Below are 25,863 nucleotides of genomic sequence, written 5' to 3'. Positions count from 1 at the left end.
CCATTATACCCTTTTTTTTTACTCTTCCATTTTTATTTTCTACTAGCCATGTTTTATAATGATTTCAGTTAGTTATGTCCCTTGTGTGTTAGTTACGTCCCCTGTATCAGCAACTGAGCGTGGAACTCTGGGTAATGTTGTTGTCTAGCTAAGTGGTGGCCACAGAGCATGATTGTTGTTTACCCCCCTTATCTCCATCTCATTCGTGTGCTATTTTTAGATTGGTTTAAATTAGCTTTTATTTTTGCCATCAATGTTTTTTTCTGACATGTTGTCTTATAGTAATGTATAGTTGATTTCGATTCCACAGCAGGGGGAAGAAAATCGAAACTTAAACCAGGTAAGTGATCATTGCTGTACGCTTTTTAGTGATAAAATAAAGGGAAACAAATTGGGGTAACTGTCGATGTGTAATGAAGGCAGGGGAAGTAATTTAACTGATTGATGTAAATCCATGAACAATAATTATCGAATTAGATAAATTATTTAAAATTATATTCACTAAATAAAATAACATTGATAATTATGTGTACTTCTCAAAGCAAGCTTTCGTATTAATTACGGAGATATGTTTTATTATGTAACGTTCATCATGTACGTAAATACAAACAATAACACTATTTTACGGGGTATGTTAGTAAATAGCGTACTGTGTGTTGTATAATATTCTCGTTGGTGGCAAATTGCGTGTGATAAAAAGTAATTTTTACTTTATTGTATATACGAAGTATAGAGAAAGTCTTGTAACCGTGCAAGTACTAATAATATTGCGCACTATTATGCACATTTTGTTTTGAAGTTTGCTTGGTTTGCAATTCTTTTTTCTACTAGATTTTGTTCTATTTTTAAAAGTTTAAGTAAACAAAAATCATGTCTATTTTCCGAGTTGCCATCCCACGTAGTGTTATATTAGAATATTCGTGAAAGTTTATGGGAGATCACTCCCGGTTTATTTAAATATATTAAACAGGCGTGATTTTTACTTTCTCGTATAAACAAAGTATAGAGAAAGTCTTAATCGTACAAAAAAAATCGAGATTTTTGCAAATCTCGACGTTTTAGACCTCACTGAGTCGAAAAAAACATATTTTTGCAATCTTGTCCGTATGTCTGTGTTGTGTGTGTGTATGTGTGTCTGTATGTGTGTAAACACGATAACTTGAGTACCGTTACAGCTAGGTTGATGAAATTTCATATATAAGTATTTTATCCGTTTCAACTTTTTAGCGATTTCCGATAACCGGAAGTGGTACTTTTTCTACTTTGAATTTTTCAAAAGCCTATAACTTGAGTACTATTTCAGATAGATAAATAAAATTTCACATGTAAGTAAAAAAAATAATTCTCTACCCTCTGACAAATTTTCAGTAATTTCCGTTGAACGGAAGTAGTAATTTACGCTATTTCCGATTTCTCAAAAAAACTAATGTAAATTTATAAAGTACTAATAATATTGCGCACTATTATGCACATTTTATTTGACGTTCACTTGGTGTGCAATTCTTTTTCCACAAGATTTGATTCTATTTTTAAAAGTTTAAGTATTTAAAATCTTGTATATATCCCGAGTCCCCATCCCCTGTTGTTTTATATAAGAATATTCGAGAAAGTTTAGGGTAGATCACTCCCGGTTTATTTAATCTGCTAATTATTTTAATACATGTTGTATAATGAAGTCTTATTATTTACAAATATATAACTTAATGTATGCATGCATCTTACCAAACGTCTAACAATGTTGTATCAAAAATAGTGTTTGTGGGGGGGGGGATGTGTGTGCTTATGTACGCGTGCGTGCGTGCTTGTATATAGGTAACCTCATTTAAATAATCAAAACACATTTTAAATAAACATTAAAACTTCTACTTTTATAAATCATTTATGATCTCGTGCAATTACTTTTAGTTTTGTGTTAATTAGTGTCAGCTGTAAATGATTTACACCTGTGGTAGACTTGCACCTGTAAATAACGTCCCTCTTTTTCCCACCAAGCAGTCATCAAGATCAGCGGGAAAACTTACGTAGAGAAAGGTCACAAGTTGAAGCTCATCTGCAACGCCACGGGGGAGGGGGCGGATGAAATCGACTGGTTTAGAAATGGCCAAAAACTGGCCACGGATGACGACAAAAAGGTCAGTTGTTAATGCGACATTGCAGGATTGATGGATAGTTCATAAGTTCTTGCGAAACATAAAAATACAACAAAATGAAGAGTTAATAAAAGTCTTCATTAGAATAATGAAAACCTAAGAAAATAATATGATTAGTAGATTTGTATGTAGCGTGGGAACTTTGTGCACGTTGTCATGATGTCGGGCTAGTTAATAATGCTTTACAGAGCACGTTAGGAGTGGGTGAAGCTAGTTTTTTATAATATAAGGTGTACATTCCACTGGTTTTAGGTTAGCTTAATAGTACTGTACATAGCACATTTCTTTGGTTTTAATTTTAGTCTAATAATCATTCTGTAAATAACACTTTTCGCTAGTTTATAATGATGTAAAGAACAAGTTCCACTAGTGTACTACTACTTAAAAGTACTGTAAAGAGCACATGCTACAAGTGTGCCACTACCTATCTGTAAGATCCACTCCCCTCTAGTACCAGTCTAGTTAATGAATACGTTCCACTGTCTCCCCACTAACGAGCCGAGTGTTGCAGGTGACCATACAGAAGCGCGTGAACCTGATGGAGCGGAACATCGAGAGCATCCTAGAGGTGCAGGAGGCGGACATGAACGATGCTGGAATCTACGTCTGCCGGACTTCTGACCTCCTCATCGACTCCACCAGAATAGATGTCCTCAATGGTACGCATTTCTGTACGTGTTACATCTCTCTTGGTACACATTTCTGTTTATGTCACACCTGTAGTTTGTACACATTTCTGTACGTGTTACATCTCTCTTGGTACACATTTCTGTTTATGTCACATTTCTCTGTACGCATTTCTGTACGTGTTACATCTCTCTTGGTACACATTTCTGTTTATGTCACACCTGTAGTTTGTACGCATTTCTGTACGTGTTACATCTCTCTTTGTACACATTTCTGTACATGTCACATTCTCTTTGTACACTTTTCTGTACATGTCACGTCTCTCTTTCATGGTGTGTCAAGGTACACATCAAGTACACGTATTCGTTGCTTAAGATGACTATTGATTGATTAAAGTTTACACAAAGTACGCATGATTTTATCATTAATGTTTACTCTAAATATATTTATCTAATGTACACAAAAAGTCCACTTAGAGCCATCTTTATTGAAACCCTCACTAGCCACTATACGTACACAGTACACAGTTGATGTACACCAACCTGATCTTCACCTTGTCGTTTGTGTCCAATCACTTATTGTTGTTGTATAATCACAATACTCGTATTGTTGTATTATCACAATACTGGTATTGTTGTATTAACTGTCTATTCGTCTTGTTGTATAATCACAATACTCGTATTGTTGTATTAACTGTCTATTGGTCTTGTTGTATAATCACAATACTCGTATTGTTGTATTAACTGTCCATTGTTCTTGCTATATAATCACAATACTCGTATTGTTGTATTAACTGTCTATTCGTCTTGTTGTATAATCACAATACTCGTATTGTTGTATTAACTGTCTATTCGTCTTGTTGTATAATCACAATACTCGTATTGTTGTATTAACTGTCTATTCGTCTTGTTGTATAATCACAATACTCGTATTGTTGTATCAACTGTCTATTGGTCTTGTTGCATAATCACAATACTCGTATTGTATTAACTGTCTATTGTTCTTGTTATATAATCACAATACTCGTATTGTTGTATTAACTGTCTATTCGTCTTGTTGTATAATCATAATACTCTTATTGTTGTATTAATTTTCTATTCGTCATGTTGCATATAGTTTGTGATGTTATATGTGGCAACAATTTAAAATGGCAAAGTATCTAGTTCTTTACGGTATTTGCAAGTCTCACATAGAAACTGTGTACCATTTGGTTGCTGTTGTTTAATTTATAATTAGAATATTAATGGCATGCAATTGATGACTACCAGTCACCGCAGTTATAAACTAGCGCAGCATGGCTGAAAAGCTAGAGAGAGGCTAACCAATGCTAGAGAGAAGCCAGTCAATTAGCGCTAGACAGCGGCTAGCCAGCGCTAGACAGAGGCTAGCCAATGCTAGAGAGAAGCCAGCCAATCAGTGCTAGACAGCGGCTAGCAAATGCTAGACAGAGGCTAGCCAGCGCTAGACAGAGACTAGGCAGCGCTAATATAAGACTAGCTAGTGCGAGTAGTGTGCATGACACAGCGACATCAAAACGTCTGAGTACTGAAAGATAAGGTTGTCGTTTTTTTTAATCTGAGTCTGATCACAAGCAGACGACTGCCGTGGGAGATTTTTGTCTACACGCAATCATCCGCAATCAAATTTGCATATCTCAAATTCGCTGTCTGTATGTTCGTCCCCATATCACTGTCTCATGTTCATATGACCCCATACTCTGTCTAGTATTATAAAAATTGTTTAGTGACGTTATTGTGGCATGTTTAGTGACCCGGCATGGTTCTGCGCATGTTTTTACCAGCTTTATTTCAAATGTTAGACTTCTATACCCATTTTTTGTTCTTGTGTTTCAACTTGTTTTAAATGAAATCATCTATTTTTAAACCGTTTCATTTATTCTTTACACCCTGACGATTCTTTGATATATCAGATGGCTTTAAAAACGACGTGTTCCGTGTAATTGTTGATATCATGTCGCCAAGGTAACGGAGGCGCCGTGATATGGGCAAGGGCGGCAACCCTCGACAGCCAACAGCAGACAACTCTGCGCTCTGAAGATGATTTCTGGTGTCGTGTTCTCGTCTTGCGCGCCAGTAAATTGAAAACAAATTATTCCCCAGAAAACCACTTGAAGATGAATCTGGAAGCGTTCGGTGATTATAATTAACAAACACAAAGACGTTTTAAGCGCGTGTTCTTAAAAGTGCGGTGTTTGATTAGAATACTTTTGTAAATAGCCTTTTAATAACCGACCAAAAATAGCAAAAATATTCTTTGGATGGATGTCATTTCGAAATGTCTACGTTACTAATGGCATGGGTTTTTTGTTTTTTTACTTACCTTCAGCTCATGAGCTAAACTGGTTTGGTTAGTTTAAAGATCTAAGGTGTTTATTTGATTCCTGATTGTTTAACCTGTCGTCTAAACGAAAAACGTGACTAAAATCCTATCAACACCTATATTATTGTCGTATTGACTAAAACCCTATCAACACCTATATTATTGCCGTATTGACTAAAACCCTATCAACACCTATATTATTGTCGTATTGACTAAAACCCTATCAACACCTATATTATTGTCGTATTGACTAACTCATCTACTAGCTGCACAATTATTGTTTGAACATCTGCACAACTTGTCATCTACACACAGTCTGTCAGCACATCCTGTCATTAGCCTGCACATCAGCTTGTTTAATTGGCACAAGACTTTCACTTACCTGCACAATATGACATTTACATGCAGAATATGACATTTACCTGTACAATATGGCATTTACCTGTACAATTTGGCATTTACCTGTACAATATGGCATTTACCTGTACAATATAGCATTTACCTGCCCAATATGGCATTTACCTGCACAATATGGCATTTATCTGCATGAGATACTTACCTGCACCTCATTTCATCTATATGTCATCTTCCATCAAATGTCATTTCCCTTCTACCATGTCATTTACCTGCTCAAAACGTCATGTCTTTAAAATCTTTAATCCCCAAGCAAATCTCATTTACCATATACCTTGTCATCTACCTTTTATCAAGTAATTTACCTGTAAAACATGTCATTTACCTGTAAAACTCACGCAATACGTATACCTGTCGTGTTTACATTTCTAAAAATAGTAACAAGCATTTATCTGTTTGTTTCAGCCGACACAAGCAACAAGAAACGAGGTGAGTCACTGTTTGTGTCTTGACTTGACTAGACTTGTCAAACTTTCAAATATTCAGTCAGTCAGGGGGTGGGGGAGGGGAGGTAGGCTTCATAAATAACTAACATATTTTTAAGCGCATTTTCGCTTTCATGTCCGATGACGTCATGGCACGTTTGATCTGCGCATGGAAATGGCAGCACTTTCCCGCCATGAAATCTGGGACAAAATGGCCGCGGTTGGCGCGGGACTTATGTCAGGTGCATGATGGGAGATTATTCCTTGAAGGTTGTGTAGAGGCTACAGAGTTTATGCTCGTGTTTTTGTGGCATGTTCTGTCTCAAGATGGCGGATATTGATCGGGGGTGAGAATGAGAGACTGGATAACATGGATGGCTATCCACTCCCCGTGATTGTAATGGCCCGATGGATAAAGCAGTATAGAGAGTGTAGAAAAATGTGTCTGAACGTTTTGCTTTAAAAACTACAATTTATCGGATGATGGATTGTAGTGGGTTTTTTTTTTTTATGCACGATAGCATTTCTTTTGTCCACTGAAGGTCGAGGATTTCATTCAGAACAACTTGAATTGATGTTTTTGTCACATCATTTATTTTGACAAAACTGCGTGCGCAAAACGTGTGCATGAGCAATCTATGAATTCGTGTTGTAGAGGATATGATGGTGATGATAAAAATAATATAATGTTGTATCTGATGATATCTGCGGACAAAATATAAAAATAAAACAGCGATAACTGCTTCCCTTAAATATTAAACTAAGATGGTGGATTTTTGGGACTTTTAAGGTCGTCTATAAATGACGTCACAGTCCTTGTGGGGAGAAGGGTGTTTGGATTTGGAGATGGTGCGTCTGAATAGAGGGGGGGGGGGTTAAGGGAGGTTAATTTAGTTACTTCCCTTTGTCGTTACAGAAATGTAATTACACTCACACTACAGCTGTCACTGAAATGTAATGAACCCCACTGACATAACGCGTCTTGCTCAGTTGAATTCATTCATCATGTCTGCTTACATCGCGAGACAAATACAATGTCTGCTTACATCGTGAGACAAATGTAATGACTGCTTACATTATAAGACAAATTTAATCTCTGCTTACATATTGAGACATATTTGAGAAAAATTACATGTTTACTCACATACTCTGCCATACTAGCCAACACCTTATTTCATTCCATTCTTACATAGTGTACGGATGACCTAGTGAACACAATATAAATAGTGTGACTTGTATCTAGTGAACATAAAATGACAAGCGACTAATGAAAACTATAAAAGTACAAAACAGTGTTACTATTTTTAGAATTATAGACGCTATATTTACCAGAGCTGTGTTTCTTAAGAAATCAAAAGAAGGATCATCGGAAATGAAACAAAAACATAAATCACTCGAAAACTTGTTTACAAAGTCAGGAACTACTTTTTGAGCAAAGGATAAAATCTCTATGACATTATTCTTTGCTGACAATGTCGTTCTACTTTCGCTGCTAATGCTCCCGAACTTTAAGAATAGCAAACAAAAATCAAGCAGACTGTCTGAATTGTATTTTTTTGTTTTGTTATTGTTCCTGGTGACTTTTTAAACTATTGTAACTGGTATTAACTTGAAAAAATTAATCAACGCTCTGAAGGTGTTTTTTAATGGAAGATTGTTAAAAGAAAGTAAACAGAATACGACATACCGTCTAAACTCAAAATTAACGGTATTGTGATAGCTAATCTTTTGTGACAGCTATGGCTGGCTTTTTTTGGACCAATAAAAATATGTTGCTTAAATATATCTGTAACAAGGCATAGTTTTCAAGATATATTTCTGCTATAAAACATTGTTTGCTCCCATGTCTGTCTGTAATAAAGCCATGTTTGTTCCAATGTCTGTCTGTAATAAAGCCATGTTTGTTCCAATGTCTGTCTGTAATAAAGCCATGTTTGTTCCAATGTCTGTCTGTAATAAAGCAATGTTTGTTCCAATGTCTGTCTGTAATAAAGCAATGTTTGTTCCAATGTCTGTCTGTAATAAAGCAATGTTTGTTCCAATGTCTGTCTGTAATAAAGCAATGTTTGTTCCAATGTCTGTAATAAACCAATGTTTGTTTCAATGTCTGTAACAAAGCAATGTTTGTTCCAATGTCTGTAATAAACCAATGTTTGTTCCAATGTGTGTAATAAACCAATGTTTGTTTCAATGTCTGTAACAAAGCAATGTTTGTTCAAATGTCTGTAATAAACCAATGTTTGTTCAAATGTCTGTAATAAACCAATGTTTGTTCCAATGTCTGTAATAAACCAATGTTTGTTCAAATGTCTGTAATAAACCAATGTTTGTTCCAATGTCTGTAATAAACTAATGTTTGTTCAAATGTCTGTAATAAACCAATGTTTGTTCAAATGTCTGTAATAAACCAATGTTTGTTCAAATGACCCCGCGTGTGAGACAGCATTATGCAAATCTCAGACCGTAGCCTGTTGGTTATTGCCTTGTAATTAAAGCCCTTTGTGATTTATAAAAACCTTTGTTCCTGGGTAGCTTTCTGATCCTTATTTTAAAGTACCAATCCCAGCGTTGGTGAGCTCAATCATTAATTAACGTGACCTTTAGTTGACGTGGTCATAGATGGACTTGACCGTTCAGTGACGTGACCAATGACTGGCGTGACCGTTGATTGACATGTCCAATCAACTGACTCTCTTGATGCCACGTTGTGTACCACGTGATTGACGCGAACTAACACTTAACATCCGGCTCATCTTTTAACTTCAACTGATGCCTTTGTTTTATTCTATGACTATTAATATTCTAGGAGGAATGTTTTAAGGAGAAGTTAAGTTTTTCAACAACAAAAATCGAATCATTTACTGGTAATCAGCTGTGTACGTGTACATACTGACAGACCACACACATGACTGGGACGGAATGGTCTAGCGGTAGAAAGATGGACTGCTAACCCGTGTGTCTCGAGTTCGAATCCGGGTTCAAGTTAGTAGACCGTCCCTGAGTCCACCCAACTCAGATGGGTAACTAACTCACGTTAGGGAAATAAAGGCGGCTGGGCATAGTGCTGACCACACTATCTCTTCATATGCACAGAAACAAGTGAACTCTACTTCACTTGCCCTATAGACCGTCAGGTTTGAAAAGGGAACTTTTTACACACATGTGCTACCAGTACTATAGAACTACTCTCAGAGATTTTAAAATACCCCCCCCCCTGCCCTATTCCTGCCTGCCCTTGTGTGTCCCTAAAGCCCCCGTTGATCTCTATGCCTTGCGTGCCGACTCCAAATGAAAATAGTGAGCTCGATTAATTTCAGGACGACATAATTGTACAGATTCTGTGGCACCATCCCTCCATAATATTAGGACATTTCCTGTTTTTTTTTACTTCCTAACATGTGTCTTCTGTTGAACACTACATCAAACATTACATACAACAAGTTATTTCATTTCAAGCAGAGAACATCAAACATTACAATACGTTATTTCATTATAATCTTTAACAGAAAGGTACGTGAACCTGGAGTATTACATCTGAGCACCAGAATCCTATTGGGATCATCCTAAAGCAATAATTGTAATGGGGTTAGGGGTCGACAAGGAAGAAGAATGACTTAAAATTGGATAAGTTCGTTTTAACTGGGTCATCTAGGACTGTTAGTAAAGTGATCGTATGTTAAAGTGGGTCAACGTGAAATGTGGGTCAAATATAAATATAGGTTATCCTGTACAGGAGGCCAATATCTTAAATTGGGCTAATAATTTAGAGTGTTCTCCCCTTTTTAAAAGGATTCACAGCTCTCAGGGTGCCTCTCATTTCATCTTAATGACGTCACTGGTGTCAGCTCCATGACACAGGGGCGTTACAGCTCCCCGGGGGTGGGGCAGCTAACTGCCTAGTGGGCTACATGACCCAATTGGTGCGTTGGACACAACATCGTATTACCTTAGTCGGCTGTAGAACAAGTCTATAACGTCAACATAAACTAGGATCTGTAACGTTATCATGAACTAGGATCTATGACGTCAACGTAAACTAGGATCTATGACGTCAACTAGGCTCTATGACGTCAACGTGAACTAGGATCTATGATGTCAACTAGAATATATGACGTCAACTAGGATATATGACGTCAACTAGGATATATGACGATAACTAGGATATATGACGTCAACGTGAACTAGGATCTATGAAGTCAACATGAACTAGGATCTGTAACGTCAACATGAATTAGAATATATGACGTCAACATGAACTAGGATCTGTAACGTCAACATGAATTAGAATATATGACGTCAACATGAACTAGGATATATGACGTCATCATGAACTAGAATATATGACGTCAACATGAACTAGGATATATGACGTCAACATGAACTAGGATATATAACGTCAACATGAACTGTGATATATGACGTCAACATGAATTAGGATCTATGACGTCAACATGAACTACAACTATAACGTCAACGTAAATCAGATCCATAACATCAACATGATCTAGGATCTGTAAACAGCTTTTGGTCTGATCCTGATTGATAATTAGCCGTGTAAATCTAATGACCCCCCGTATGTTTTGTTTTTCCCTCATCTTAAGCTCGCCCTGTGAAGACGTGATTGAGTGGGGGGAGGGGCATCCAAGGCCAGCCTCCAATGTTTTCATGTTCAAGATGTGTCAGGCGCGGATAATTATTTTTAATTGGCTCTGGTATGCGATCAATACACTGGACATTAGGAAGTGTATGGGACATTGAACCTTAAGATATAGTATTGATTGTTGGACCTTAAGATATAGTATTGATTGTTGGACCTTAAGATATTATATTAAACATAGGACCTAAGGATATTATATTGATCGTTGGACCTAAAGATATTATATTGATCGTTGGACCTAAAGATATTATATTAAACATTGGACATCCAGATATTATATATGTATCATTGGAACGAAAGATATATTGATTGTAAGAAGCACATATATTGTATTAAACATTATGCCTAAGGACATAATATAAAACATCGGACCTAAAGATGTTGTAAGGAACATAAGAGCTCGGAGAACTAAAATAGTCATTTAGAATATTAGACCTAAACCTTATAGAAGTGCAGCTAAACTATAAAATATTGCCGCTAAACCAGACCAAAGTGTTGATGTGTGGGTTTAGGATGAAATATTTTCTCTCACCAACTTAGCTGTGTAAGTTGTGGTCGTTATGTGGGCAGTTGGTGAAGTATGTGTTTCTGTACTCATACATTTATACACTTATATACCCCAAACACATATGATTGTCTCACTGTAGATGGTCCACACATTTTTACACTTATATACCCCATACACATATGATTGTCCCACTGCAGATTGTCTTCATATTTATACGCTTCCATAATCAAACCATTGTACATACATATGATTTGTTGTAAATGGCTCACATACACCAGCCCACATGTGTATGAAGGCATATGATCGTCGTATTGTAGATAAAACTCGCTTGTCATATCTCGGTTATCAGGTTTACAAATCTGCTGCAGAACACTGGAATCCATTGTATTGTCTGTTTTCTCTGGCATTCTACGAGAAGGAAACATGAATCTTGTACACTGCCTGTTTTCTGAGTGATTCTACGGGTATACAATTGTGGAGCCGTTTATTTATTTTAAAAATAATGTGTGTTTACAAATTGAAAATATTTGAAAGGTCAGTCTGACCTTAAACTGCCCAACATCTGCTGCGAATACTCTGTGATGTGTTTACTGTTGCTATGCTCTAGTCTCTGTGATGTGTTTACTGTTGCTATGTTATAGTCTATGTGATGTGTTTACTGTTGCTATGCTCTAGGTTCCGCGATGTGTTTACTGTTGCTATGCTCTAGACTCTGTGATGTGTTTACTGTTGCTATGCTGTAGACTCTGTGATGTGTTTACTATTGCTATGCTCTAGTCTCTGTGATGTGTTTACTGTTGCTATGCTCTAGTCTCTGTGATGTGTTTACTGTTGCTATGCTCTAGTCTCTGTGATGTGTTTACTGTTGCTATGCTCTAGTCTCTGTGATGTGTTTACTGTTGCTATGCTCTAGTCTCTGTGATGTGTTTACTGTTGCTATGCTCTTGTCTCTGTCATGTGTTTACTGTTGCTATGCTCTTGTCTCTGTCATGTGTTTACTGTTGCTATGCTCTTGTCTCTGTGATGTGTTTACTGTTGCTATAGTCTCTGTGATGTGTTTACTGTTGCTATAGTCTCTGTGATGTGTTTACTGTTGCTATAGTCTCTGTGATGTGTTTACTGTTGCTACATCTATAATGATGGTGAATTTATGCTACATCATGTGTGCCACATAGTGGTGCATTATGACATATATAATACATGGAATGATGCATTTTTTCATATGTGATAGACTATATTTCTAAACCATATGATACAACAAAAAGTAAATTGTATCTATTCTATTTCTACAATGTAAATCACCAGGCCCTACATCATAACAAGATGTACAAATGAAGCTCTACAGCCTATGAAATACAAAAATATCTTCGATCGTTCCGTATTTTTTAAACGAAAGCCCCAATCAAACCGATGGGGCGAGGGGAGGTGGGGGGGGGGGGGGCGAGTGACGGAGATCTGATTAAGATACACTGGTCCCACTGATATGAGTAAAAGAAAAATTCTATAAATAGATGTGTGTATCTGTCAGCGGCCATGCTTGCTGGGTGCTCACGTTGGTCCAGAAATGTTGGCACAAATGTGTACATGTCACGTATGTATGTGTACACTGCATGTACAGACATAGGGTTTAATTCTTCTTATTTAGTCACAATTGGTTACTTTGTTACTTTGTGTTTTGTAAAGTAAAAATGTTGTTTCCTACTGTACAAGTTATAATACTTTGAATACATAATTCCACCCTCGTACTGCATACATCATTACACCCCCATACATCACACATCATTACATGCCAACAAGTTAACATCGGTAAACACCAACCAACAAACATCATTACCCCCACCCCTCCCATCAGACCCTCCCCCCCTCCCCTCAGACCCTCCCCCCTCCCCTCAGACCCTCCCCCCTCCCCTCAGACCCTCCCCCACCTCACCCCTCAGATCCTCCCCCACCCCTCCCCCTCCACCCTCGTACTGCATACATCATTACACCCCCATACATCACACATCATTACATTCTAACAAGTTAACATCGGTAAACACCAACCAACAAACATCATTACCCCCACCCCTCCCATCAGACCCTCCCCCCCTCCCCTCAGACCCTCCCCCACCCCTCCCCTCAGATCCTCCCCCACCCCTCCCCTCAGACCCTCCCCCACCCCTCCCCTCAGACCCCCCTCCCCTCAGATCCTCCCCCACCCCTCTCCTCAGATCCTCCCCCACCCCTCACATCAGATCCTCCCCCACCCCTCCCCTCAGATCCTCCCCCACCCCTCTCCTCAGATCCTCCCCCACCCCTCACCTCAGATCCTCCCCCACCCCTCCCCTCAGATCCTCCCCCGCCCCTCTCCTCAGATCCTCCCCCACCCCTCCCCTCAGGCCCCTTTCTCAGACCCTCCCCCACCCATCCTGGAAACAAGCAGAAGTTGTGCCCTACAATCCCCAGTTGTTATGACGCAGGGGCGATAACAAATGCAGCGATAACATTTTATTTCCCGACTCAGAAGAATGGAATGATAAATGGCAGTATAACCACCATGTTAGTTTATAGCGAGCCACTTTAAAAACTAATTTTCATCGCCATAAACATAAACTATGGAAGATAAGATTTCCCATTTTCACAGTAGGAATATTTCTGTTTAATTACATTTTCATATGTTTTATTATTCTAATTGCTCCTATTGCAACCCAATCTCTGTATTTTGTAAAATATGTGACCTATGTTTGATCCCCAGAAGAGATAATTGAAAAAAAATGCGACTGCAAAATTTTGTTTTATTTCTTATAAGAAGCAAATTAAATTATAATTTATAGTAATCCTGGGACATAGCTGGGTAGAATTATAGACTGGGCCTCTGTGACGGTAAGGGAGGTGGCTACAGGGGGTGTGGTTAAATAGGTAAAATGCGGTATAATTGAGAGACGTTGGTTATGGGCGACCCATGAACTGATCTGGTTTGGTTTAAATTTCTCCAGCTGTTTTCGTTTCCCAGCGAGCCTCGACTAAACTAATGGCCGAGAGACACCTGATCAAGTGCTCGCCATACGATTGGTTGCTATTTGTAATCCCCAGCCCTACAATTTAGACAGCGGAAATTATCTTTACGATCAAAGCGCTCCAGATAATAGTGGCTTAAATGTTACTTAAATCTTGCATTTTTTTCCCGCTGGTTGTCACAGACTCACAAGTTATGGGACTCTATCATTTCTATTGGGGGTCGGGTAGAAGTAAGGATAGGGGTCAGGGTGTGTGTAAGGATAGGGGTCAGGGTGTGTGTAAGGATGGGGGTCAGGGTAGATGTTAGAATAGGGGCTGGATGGATGTTAGGATAGGGGTCAGGGTGGATGTAAGGATAGGGGTTGGGGTGGATGTAAGGATAGGGGTCGTGTGATTGTAAGGATAAGGGTTGGGGATGATGTAAGGATAGGGATCGGGGTGGGTGTAAGGATAAAGTTCAGAGTGGATGTAAGGATAGGGGTCGGCTGGATATAAGGATAGGGGTAGGGTGGATGTAAGGATAGGGGTTGGGGTGGATGTAAGGATAGGGGTTGGGGTGGATGTAAGGATAGGGGTCGTGTGATTGTAAGGATAAGGGTTGGGGATGATGTAAGGATAGGGATCGGGGTGGGTGTAAGGATAAAGTTAAGAGTGGATGTTAGGATAGGGGTCGGGATGGGTGTAAGGATAGGGGTCGGGGTGGGTGTAAGGATAGGGGTCGGGGGTTGATGTTAGGATAGGGGTCGGGGTGGGTGTAAGGATAAAGTTCAGGGTGGATGTTAGGATAGGGGTCAGGGTAGATGTTAGGATAGGGGTCAGGGTGGATGTAAGGATAGGGGTCGGGGATGATGTAAGGATAGGGGTCAGGGTGGATGTAAGGATAGAAGTCGGGGATGATATAAGGATAGGGGTCAGGGTGGGTGTTAGGATAGGGGTCAGGGTAGATGTTAGAATAGCGGTCAGGGTGGATGTAAGGATAAGGGTCAGGGTGGATGTAAGGATAGGGGTCAGGACAGGAATGTAACAGTCTCACAAGTTATGGGACACCATCATTCTTGTACCGGGTGGGGATGGACGTGTCACAACTTATCAAGAGATCACGGAATTACCGTCATGCTTGTAACCACGGTAGGTCAGGGTGGAGTGAAATGCTAACTGCTATGCTCACGTTTTAGAATGTATGTCTTGCGCTGGTTCATAGGAATCACTCAACAACATCCTGTTATGTTGACAGTGAAGATAACAAGTTAATACTTAAAGTCCCACAAATATGGGAAGCTTAGATAATGTTAACAAAGTCCCAGTAATGGGAAGCTTAGATAATGTGAACAAAGTCCCACAAATATGGGAAGCTTGGATAATGTTAACAAAGTTCCACACATATGGGAAGCTTGGATAATGTTAACAAAGTCCCACACATATGGGAAGCTTAGTTAAATTTAACAAAGTCCCACAAATATGGGAAGCTTAGATAATGTTAACAAAGTCCCACACATATGGGAAGCTTGGAAAATGTTAACAAAGTCCCAGTAATGGGAAACTTAGATAATGTTAACAAAGTCCCACAGATATGGGAAGCTTGGATAATGTTAACAAAGTCCCAGTAATGGGAAGCTTGGATAATGTTAACAAAGTCCCAGTAATGGGAAGCTTAGATAATGTGAACAAAGTCCCACAAATATGGGAAGCTTGGATAATGTTAACAAAGTTCCACACATATGGGAAGCTTGGATAATGTTAACAAAGTCCCACACATATGGGAAGCTTAGATAATGTTAACAAAGTCCCAGTAATGGGAAGCTTGGATAATGTTAACAAAGTCCCACACATATGGGAAGCTTGGAAAATGTTAACAAAGTCCCAGTAATGGGAAACTTAGATAATGTTAACAAAGTCCCACAGATATGGGAAGCTTGGATAATGTTAACAAAGTCCCAGTAATGGGAAGCTTGGATAATGTTAACAAAGTTCCACACGTATGGGAAGCTTGGAAAATGTTAACAAAGTCCCAGTAATGGGAAACTTAGATAATGTTAACAAAGTCCCACAGATATGGGAAGCTTGGATAATGTTAACAAAGTCCCAGTAATGGGAAGCTTGGATAATGTTAACAAAGTTCCACACATATGGGAAGCTTGGATAATGTTAACAAAGTCCCACACATATGGGAAGCTTGGATAATGTTAACAAAGTCCCAGTAATGGGAAGATTAGATAATGTTAACAAAGTCCCACATATATGGGAAGCTTGGGTAATGTTAACAAAGTCCCACACATATGGGAAGCTTGGATAGTGTTTACAAAGTCCCAGTAATGGAAAGTTTAGATAATGTCAACAAAGTCCCACAAATATGGGAACTTGAATGTAAACAAAGTGCCAAAATATGGTAACCTTATAGACGTATAACAACAAAGTCCCACAAATATGGGAACTTGAATGTAAACCAAGTGCCCAAAATATGGTAACCTTATAGACGCATAACAACAAAGTCCCACAATAGGAAACTTGTGTAACCTGAAAACCTGTCGTTCCATAATTATAAGCATCAGCTCTTATATTACATTATTCATAATAATGTCGTGACAATCCAGGTTTAAACCAACGTTTTTATGAAACTAAAACTCACAGCTGTTAAATTATTCAGATTATAACCAGTGCGCCAAGGAGTTGCTTTCCGTAGATTTAGAGTAGCGTCCCTTTTATTTCCATGTTTACACGCGGTGAAATAAAAGGAGTGGAGTGTCGACAGTTACACGCAATGTTTACTGTACAAGCAGTTTGGTGTGGGGCGGGGGGATATTTGCGTAAAAATAATCATTTGCTAAGACAAAAGATGTTTGGTTTTAGGACCATTTTGTGAGACCATAGAAATTCACCACCATCACAAGCTGTAGGCCACTCTATTACCGTAAGGACAAGAAAATGAAGACCCTCTCGCAACGTGCACTCGGTTTTTACAGAAATTTGTGCCTGTCAACTTTGAAAAATGTGCACATTAAGGTATGCCCAGAAAAATTTCAGAATTTGACTTGAAGAGAGAATCAAACACAAAGGTGGATTTGACCCAGAAATAAACCTTTGTTGTTTTTCTCCGAGTGATTCAAAGATTCAAATATTTAAAATATTTTTTTTAAAAGCCGCAATGTTGGGATGAGCAGCAAGCTGATTGATTAATGTGTGCCTGTGTTTTTGTTGTCTTATAAGACTTACAATTAATGTGTGTCTGTGTTGTTGTTGTCTTATAAGACTTACAATTAATGTGTGTCTGTGTTGTTGTTGTCTTATAAGACTTACAATTAATGTGTGTCTGTGTTGTTGCTGTCTTATAAGACTTACAATTAGAGCTGCTGGATAAAGGGAAGGCCTGGTCGAGGGGTAGAGCTCTCGATTGCTAAACATGAGTCCCGGGTTCCGTATGACGTCACTGAGTCCACCTAGATTTGATGATGTACCTGGCTAGCGGCAACAGAAAGGTGTCTGGGTATACGTGTTAACCGCACAGCTCTACGTCACAGAAATAGCTCGACTCTACTTCCACTCTTGTAGAGTAAAATCAGCAAGAAGTGCATCACAAATTGTCAGTAAAACTGTTTTTGCAATGAAATGAGAAAAGTTTATGACTTCTCAGCTCTTTAAAAATGTATGTGAAATGACCCATTTGGGTAATGGCGCAATGTTAAATAACCTGTTTAATAGTAATTTATTGTGAAATTGCCAATTTTGGATATGCCTATTTTGGAATAGCCCATTGTGAAATTACCTATTAAAAATAATTCATTGAGCAAGGGCATATTGTGAAATAGCCCAATTGGAAATTACCAGTTAAAAAAAATTATTTGTTGTGAAATGGCCTATTGTGAAATGACCCAATGAAAATAACCCAGTGTAAATAACCCATTAAAAGTGACCCAGTAAGGTCCAGTGGAACCTTGGTTCCCGGTTAGTCTAACATCCACCCACATGTTCAGTTTTTAAAAGCCAACGGTTAAATCAAACTCAAATATAGGAACAGTTTAAGTAAAGCTTCCATACGACGAAATTATCAATATGCTTCCTGCTTTTTACGCTTTTAGCGCTGCTTTGCCGGCTAGGAAACATAACTATCTCTAGCCTCGAAGTTTGCTGCAAAGACTTGGGGAAAATATTCGTTCTTTTAAGTCATTAAAAATGTTGATCTAACGTATATTAAGAGGTTATTAAAATGCTCAAACTTTCACAAACTTATTTCGTTGTTTTTTTTTATTTTTCGGGAATTCCCAACAGCTGTTGTAATCAACACCGGTTTCATTTTCAATTAAAATCTAACGTAGACTAATTAATTCTTCAAGGAGTATAGGAGTTTCATTTCCGTTCACTTGAAAATTGGAGCTCTGAACTCTTTCATTATTTTAAACTTAGAATAACAGATACAAAAACATTTTTCGAATTCTGGAAGCTTATTAAAGTATTTTTAGAATACATACAGTTTAATACTCGAAACATTAAGACTGTATTCCTACAATACTGCAGATAAAGTTTTACCACAAACGATCTTTAGATGCTTTACGGTATTTTTGTGGATTCACCTGTGGAATAAAAATAGCTTCGTGCTAAAACAAAGCCCAGGTCTAGAAATGAAAGCATATGTTGATAAGTGGGCGCGTTTAACCAGAGTATGAAACTAAACAGAATGGGCAAACGGGGTCGTTAAAAAGATTCATGGAGTCAACATATTGTCTAAAAAATTAATATTTCTAAATTTCGGAATGATTAAAGCTCAGCCGTGATTACTGATAATGAGACTTGGTCTATCAGTATTGGAGCTTGGCCTAGTCTTAAATATCAGCCTAGGTTTTTAATGTGTGGATTAGAATTTGTAGGTAAAGTAGTTATGCAGCTGACTTATTGTCGAAAATGCTCTAAGTTTATATATATATATATATATATATATATATATATATATATATATATATATATATATATATATATATATACATATATATGTGGGTGTGTGTGCGCGTGTGTGTGGGTGTGGGTGTGTGGGTGTGCGTGTGTGTGTGTAACCAAATATAATATATTTTGCTGAAATGACGATTTCTATATTAATCGTTAATTATTATTTCTAAATCGTGGATCACTTTTTTTTTTAAAGTTTGTGGCATAATTATTTTTTTTTAAATTCAGAAAGATGTAGGCGTCATAATCCATGTCAAAATTGATATATTCGTGTAGTCGACCCAGCTGGTGCCCTCCCTTTTGTTATGTTTTAAATATAGGAGCTAAAAAACTAAATATAGGAGCTAAAAACTAAATATAGGAGCTAAAAAACTGTTTAAGAATTGGCTAAAAATAGAGGGGTGTGACGTTTTGTTTATTCCTGATCTAACACTTTTTTAAGATGGGTAATTAGCGAATGAACCAGTTGCAGAGACGGTCAATTAGAGACCCGTCACCAAAGTAGACGTCTTATGGTGTACCTACAGACGTGTACTTATGTATCCCTCATACGTCACAGTCTAACGTCACAAAAGTAGGCGGAGCAAACCTTGTATTGACTTCTGGCAGGGAGATAACCTAACGATACACACATTTGATTATTTCCCCTCACGTAGTTCAACAACTTTTGTGTGCCTCCGGCTTTTAATTGATACCCAGCAACAGCTGAGGCTGTCTTCTATCACGTGACTTGCGTGATGGACGACTTCCGGTACCAAAATTTGTGGGGTCAAAAATCCAGTACTATGGTAACGAAGAGAGTTCTATAAGGGCCAAGTCAGTGTTCAACTTCATATATAAAAATCAGTTATTAATAAAGTAATGGAAATCATGCGTTTAAATATTTAAATAGGTTCCTTAGTTTTTGGTTTATTGCTAGTTATCTTAGAAGTTATGTATATTTTTGAATTAAAATTATACATTTTAAATGGAATCAGCCAAACGGCACAGAGATAATTTTCTTTTATCTCTTTAATCCGTATGATGGAATTAAGCGTAAATTTGCTTTATAAGCAAAAGAACTGCGTGGGCGGAAAAGAAACGTAATTTTGCAACAACAAAAAACACCAAATTGTACAGTAAATATGTGATGCTCTCCTGCCTAGTATGCGGAAATTCCCAAAAATGTCTAACTTAGAAATGTTTGTAAATGGGGGGTTATATTGTAAGGTGAGCTAGCAGCTAATCAATAATTGCGTGTATTGATGCTTTTCTTATCTCCCTTATTAGAAAATAAATTGGGGAGGCTTCGTTGGGCTCTCTGGAATAAATATGCTCTAAAAATAACAAGCTTCATTATACAGCATCACATTAAAATTATTACAGTCTGAAGAACAAGCTCATAACGGGAGAAGAGGGCGTCGTCAGGATTACACCCCCCCCCCCCAGTGGGGAGTAGTGCTTAAGTCAAATCTAGAGGGGCGTCTGCCTTACATCTACCCTATTGGGGAGTCAGAATTACCCCCCCCCCCACACACACACACACATCACAGTGGGGAGTCGTGCTTACGTCAAATCTAGAGGGGCGTCTGCCTTATATCTACCTTATTGGGGAGTCAGGATTACACATCCCTATCCTACAGGGGAGTAGTGTTGACGTCAAATCTAGAGTGGCGCCCCTATTAAGCCGTCAGAATTACAGTGGGGAGTCAAGCTTACATCTCCCTGACGCTTCTGTGAGTCGGAATAATGTCTCCACCCTCCCCCTCTCTTTACAAGGGAGCGACATGACTCTTTGAGATGGTAACCGGTCACCATGCTGATAGTGTGAGATGGTAACCGGTCACCATGCTGGTAGTGTGAGATGGTAACCGGTCACCATGCTGGTAGTGTGAGATGGTAACCGGTCATCATGCTGGTAGTGTGAGATGGTAACAGGTCATCATGCTGGTAGTGTGAGATGGTAACCGGTCACCATGCTGGTAGTGTGAGATGGTAACCGGTCATCATGCTGGTAGTGTGAGATGGTAACCGGTCACCATGCTGGTACTGTGAGATGGTAACCGGTCACCATGCTGGTAGTGTGAGAGGGTAACCGGTCACCATGCTGTTAGTGTGAGATGGTAACCGGTCACCATGCTGGTAGTGTGAGATGGTAACCGGTCATCATGCTGGTAGTGTGAGATGGTAACCGGTCACCATGCTGGTAGTGTGAGATGGTAACCGGTCACCATGCTGGTAGTGTGAGATGGTAACCGGTCATCATGCTGGTAGTGTGAGATGGTAACCGGTCACCATGCTGGTACTGTGAGATGGTAACCGGTCACCATGCTGGTAGTGTGAGATGGTAACCGGTCATCATGCTGGTAGTGTGAGAGGGTAACCGGTCACCATGCTGTTAGTGTGAGATGGTAACCGGTCATCATTGCTGGTAGTGTGAGATGGTAACCGGTCACCATGCTGGTAGTGTGAGAGGGTAACCGGTCACCATGCTGTTAGTGTGAGATGGTAACCGGTCATCATGCTGGTAGTGTGAGATGGTAACCGGTCATTAAGCAGGGGATGTATGGTAATATTCTGTTTTCCTCATAGTTTGAGATGGTGTTGTTGGCACGATAGATGTGAGACGGTGTTGTTGTCACGATAGGTGTGAGATGGTGTTGTTGTCCCTCTAAGAGTGAGATGGTGTTGTTGTCACTGTAAGTATGAGATGGTGTTGTAGTCACGATAAGTGTGAGATGTTGTTGTTGTCACTGTAAGTATGAGATGGTGTTGTTGTCACGATAAGTGTGAGATGTTGTTGTTGTCACTGTAAGTATGAGATGGCGTTATTGTGTGCCCAGGTTGTGTGAGATGGTGTTGCTGTCCCTCTAAGGGTGTGTTTGCCCCTTGTTGTCTGTGACTCACACACCATTACCCGCTGGTCTGACAGGCTTCAGACCACCGAACGTGCCAGAGACAGCAAATTAAAAGGTCAAATCCATGACGGTGAGCCAAACTGGCCGGGGATATCCAGCTGTGTGGAGGTGGGGTGATAGGGAGGGGATGTGAGTGGCAGTGAGGGGTGTATCAATAATTATTTCTCGTGCTTTGAATGGTGTATACTGGCACTTAGGTGAGCGACGTAAAAGTTATCTCCCATGCCATTGACAATATGTGAATTACTTCCCTTGAAGCGATAGCGACTTCTCTATCCCAGCATTACTATTGAATCTTTCAAGTTTACAACTCCTGTGTGTGTTCACGGAAAGAAAAAAAAAACTAATATTGTAATGTTATTAAGTTATGTGTTTAATAAAGTTTATTATTCGATTGCAAGCCAAAATTGGATAAAATTAGCGACCGATTAATTTAATCATCTTGACACAAAATTACTTAAGCTATCAAATTTTTAAATCTATTTTTCATCACGAGTTATCTCCCCGCGATGTCGGCCATTTAATCTCGTCAATTCTCGCGTGTTAACGCCATCTTGAATTTTCACCACTGTATTGATTCTCGGGTATAGACTTGAAACACTTAGTTTTACTTTCTAAGGGGCGAGCACTGAGCGGGAAAAGGGGACTAAACTGAGTCGGTCTCTCGTGGGATCTTGAGAAACTCAACACGTGACTAGAATCCCGTTTGGGCAGCGAGAAGACCGCGTTGATGGTCAGAGGAGCGCCAGTTCCGGTGGCAAATAGCATTAAATACGACCGTCAAGGACCCCCAGCCCTCCGCACTTGCGCGTGAATTAATTAGATCGGGGCGACTTATCAACTTTTGTCCATCTTCATAATCACTCAGTCATCGCCCTCGTGAAATGGGTTGTCCATCTCGCCCTCATTTCAAGCCCAACTCTGCGTGACTCGAGAAATCACGCGAGAATCCCCAGCGCTTGTCACGTGTGCCCGACCACGTGACGTTTTGTTCCCAGGGACCCTTGCGGTGATGAATGGCGTGTTTGGTGGTTTCAACATGTCCAAACGCCCCCGTCTGCGCATGTCTGGAAGTAACATGGGGATAAGCATTCTTGTTTGTGTAAACTTGTCATTTAGAAAAGACAAGTTCTAGTGCTCATTGTAAAATATTTTTCATTTTGAACTCTTCGTGTTAGATTTCCAGTTACACTAGGGTTTATGTGGCTTTCTCTTATCCATTGGTATTTTTAATTAAATGAGGTGGGTGGGTGGAGGGGGGGGGCTGGACGGTTGCATAGGCAACACGACTTAACAATGACAAACAATTATTTATTTAACATTTAAATGTATTAATTACATGTATTTTACATTTGTAATATATATATATACTTATATACATATATATATATACTTATATACATATATACTTATATATATATAATATATATATATATATATATATATATATATATATATATATATATATATATATATATGTATATATATATATATATATATATGTATATATATACATGTATATATATATATATATATATATATATATATATATATATATATATATATATATATATATATATATATATATATATATATATATATATATATGTATATATGTATATATGTATATATATATACATATACATATTTACATATATATATATATATATATATATATACATATATATATATATATATATATATATATATATATATATATATATATATATATATATATATATATATATATACATATATACATATATATGTGTGTGTATATTTTTATATACAGTGTATATAAGCTAGACAGTTTTATAGCTTTAAAATCCAATTATTCCACACAGAAATGATCTTTCGAGCAAAGATCTTAAAATCGAGCAAAGATCTTAATACTTTCCTACTCCCCAGGAACAGAAAAGGACGCATCCTCTGGCAATGATGGCAGTCCTAAATCAAGACAGGAGAGTCTCAATGATTCTACAGGGAACTCTGCAGTCAGCCTACACTCGTATCAACTTCCGGTCATATGCGTACTGTGTCTGCTGCACATGTGTGTATTCCATAACTTCCGCTTGCCGACGTGAAGACACGTTTGGAGCCAACAGCTTAGGGCTAAGAGCTGTAGGAGAAACGATTTTCAGATATTCAGCTCCGAGCTAAGAGCTGTAGCGGAAACGCTTTAAAATGTTCAGTTTTTAATTCAGTGGACAAGCCTTCCCATCTTCCTATCTTGACCTATCGTGGAGTACAGAGCTAAATCAAAGTGACCGATGGTCAAAACTTTGTCGTTTGTTGTCTCCAACACGACTAGGTCAAAACCACAACTTTGATTGGATGAACCAAAAGATGAACCAATGAAAGGCTTGATTGGGAAGGTCAAAGGCTAAAGGTTACTTGAGCTCGGGGAGTCAGCTGACCACACGGAACCAAGCCGAGGCAGAACGAGGCGTGTTCTGGGAAGTGAGCTTTGACCCGGATGTTTACGTTTTATTTCTCACATGTAGTTCTCAATGCCTTGTTTTCTGTAGCGTTATTTTGTTAGAGCCACGCTAAGTTCTAGGAAACAGTTGACGTCATCACTTATAAAAACTCATCCAGTTAAGGTAGTCCGACAATCAACAGTATACCTCAATGACATATTTTTCTATGTTATATGTTGAATTTTTTTCATTTCTCACACATACCAACAATCATCTAGGAAACCACGCATTATGCGATGTATGTTTTTCACTGTATACTTTATTTTTAATAACGCGTCTCAAAAAAAATGTCTATTTATAGTAAAAACAAATATTTTTATCAAATCATTTTTTTAAATATCTTATTTAATCACGTTTAATTGATTTAATTAAATATACTTTAAAACCTCTATTACGCATTAGCTAATTTGCAAAACGCCTCCACATTTCTATATATTTTTTCTCCTGAAATTGAAATGAAAAAAAAAGCAGGCCAACTTAACACTAGGAACACTAAGGTCAACATTGGTTAATGTAGCAGGGACCTTGTGATAACAAAATCACGTGATCCCCGCTCGCCCCCACGTCGACAAAGGGTTAACCTTGTCTAACGGCGACGTCACCAGCCAACCCCGTCATGTGACTGATCGCATGACTGATGAGCAAAAGCACGGCTGGGTATTAATCACCACGAAGATCATTGTCGCATTCTTAACTCCTGCTAGAGTGTAATCTCTTGTCTAATACAACATTGACAGACGCGTGCAGACACATTGACAGATGCTGCATCAGTCTCTGACACTAGCTAATTCCATCTCGCCCCTGCACGTGCCAGTATAAACGAAACCTCTACAATAAACACTGAGTTATGAGCGCTGAGTACTCACGAACACCTTGAAATACGAACAATCCAAAAGTTGGAACAGGAACTTAGACAGGAAAACGAAATAGATTTCCGTTTTATTATCCAGAGAACAAATAGCTTTGAGGAATCTTTTGAACTTCGTTTCAAGACAAATGAACATTTGTCACTAATAGCAATCAGTAACCTAAAATTAAACGCATGACAACTGAAAGCAAGCAATTTCATATGAAGATTGTTTAGCTTAAAAAAATTAGTTAAATAATCGCATTAATATTACGGCAAATTACATAAAATTATATATGCAGTATATATATATATATATATATATATATATATATATATATATATATATATATATATATATATATATATATATATATATATATATGTATATATATATATATATATATATATATATATATATATATATATATATATATATATATATATTTGTTAGGCACCAGCAGTTGATTTTCACCTGAGTAAGCTAGAGCTTGACTACCTGGCAATTATGAATTGTTTATTCATTTCGCAAAGCATAATACATTTTAGTTTATTTTAATATTTTTCTTTAAAGTTTAATTACTCT

At 38.2% G+C, this 25,863-nt stretch overlaps 1 protein-coding gene across 7 annotated transcripts in view; it reads left to right on the top strand.

The window, feature by feature from the left end:
- LOC131942482 (hemicentin-2-like) overlaps positions 1-25,573 on the top strand; it is a 115,693-nt gene extending 90,120 nt beyond the window's left edge. Inside the window, exons 5-9 of one of the 7 annotated variants that reach the window (XM_059302384.1) lie at positions 311-340; positions 1,996-2,132; positions 2,662-2,821; positions 5,937-5,960; positions 23,859-25,573. In XM_059302384.1, coding sequence (XP_059158367.1) covers positions 311-340; positions 1,996-2,132; positions 2,662-2,821; positions 5,937-5,960; positions 23,859-24,034 — 527 coding nt within the window. In that variant the 3' untranslated portion in view covers positions 24,035-25,573. Of the gene's footprint in view, positions 1-292; positions 341-1,992; positions 2,133-2,661; positions 2,822-5,936; positions 5,961-23,858 lie in introns of all 7 variants that reach the window. The other 6 variants (XM_059302383.1, XM_059302379.1, XM_059302382.1 and 3 more) reach the window with 6 other exon arrangements.
- The last annotated feature ends 290 nt before the right edge of the window (positions 25,574-25,863 follow it).

The sequence above is a fragment of the Physella acuta genome, unplaced genomic scaffold (assembly GCF_028476545.2).
Source record: "Physella acuta isolate Inbredline_101_S28 unplaced genomic scaffold, ASM2847654v3 ptg000408l, whole genome shotgun sequence".
Lineage (NCBI taxonomy): Eukaryota > Metazoa > Mollusca > Gastropoda > Physidae > Physella > Physella acuta.
Note: the sequence above shows the minus strand (reverse complement) of the source record. Positions and strands in the feature narration are given on the sequence as shown.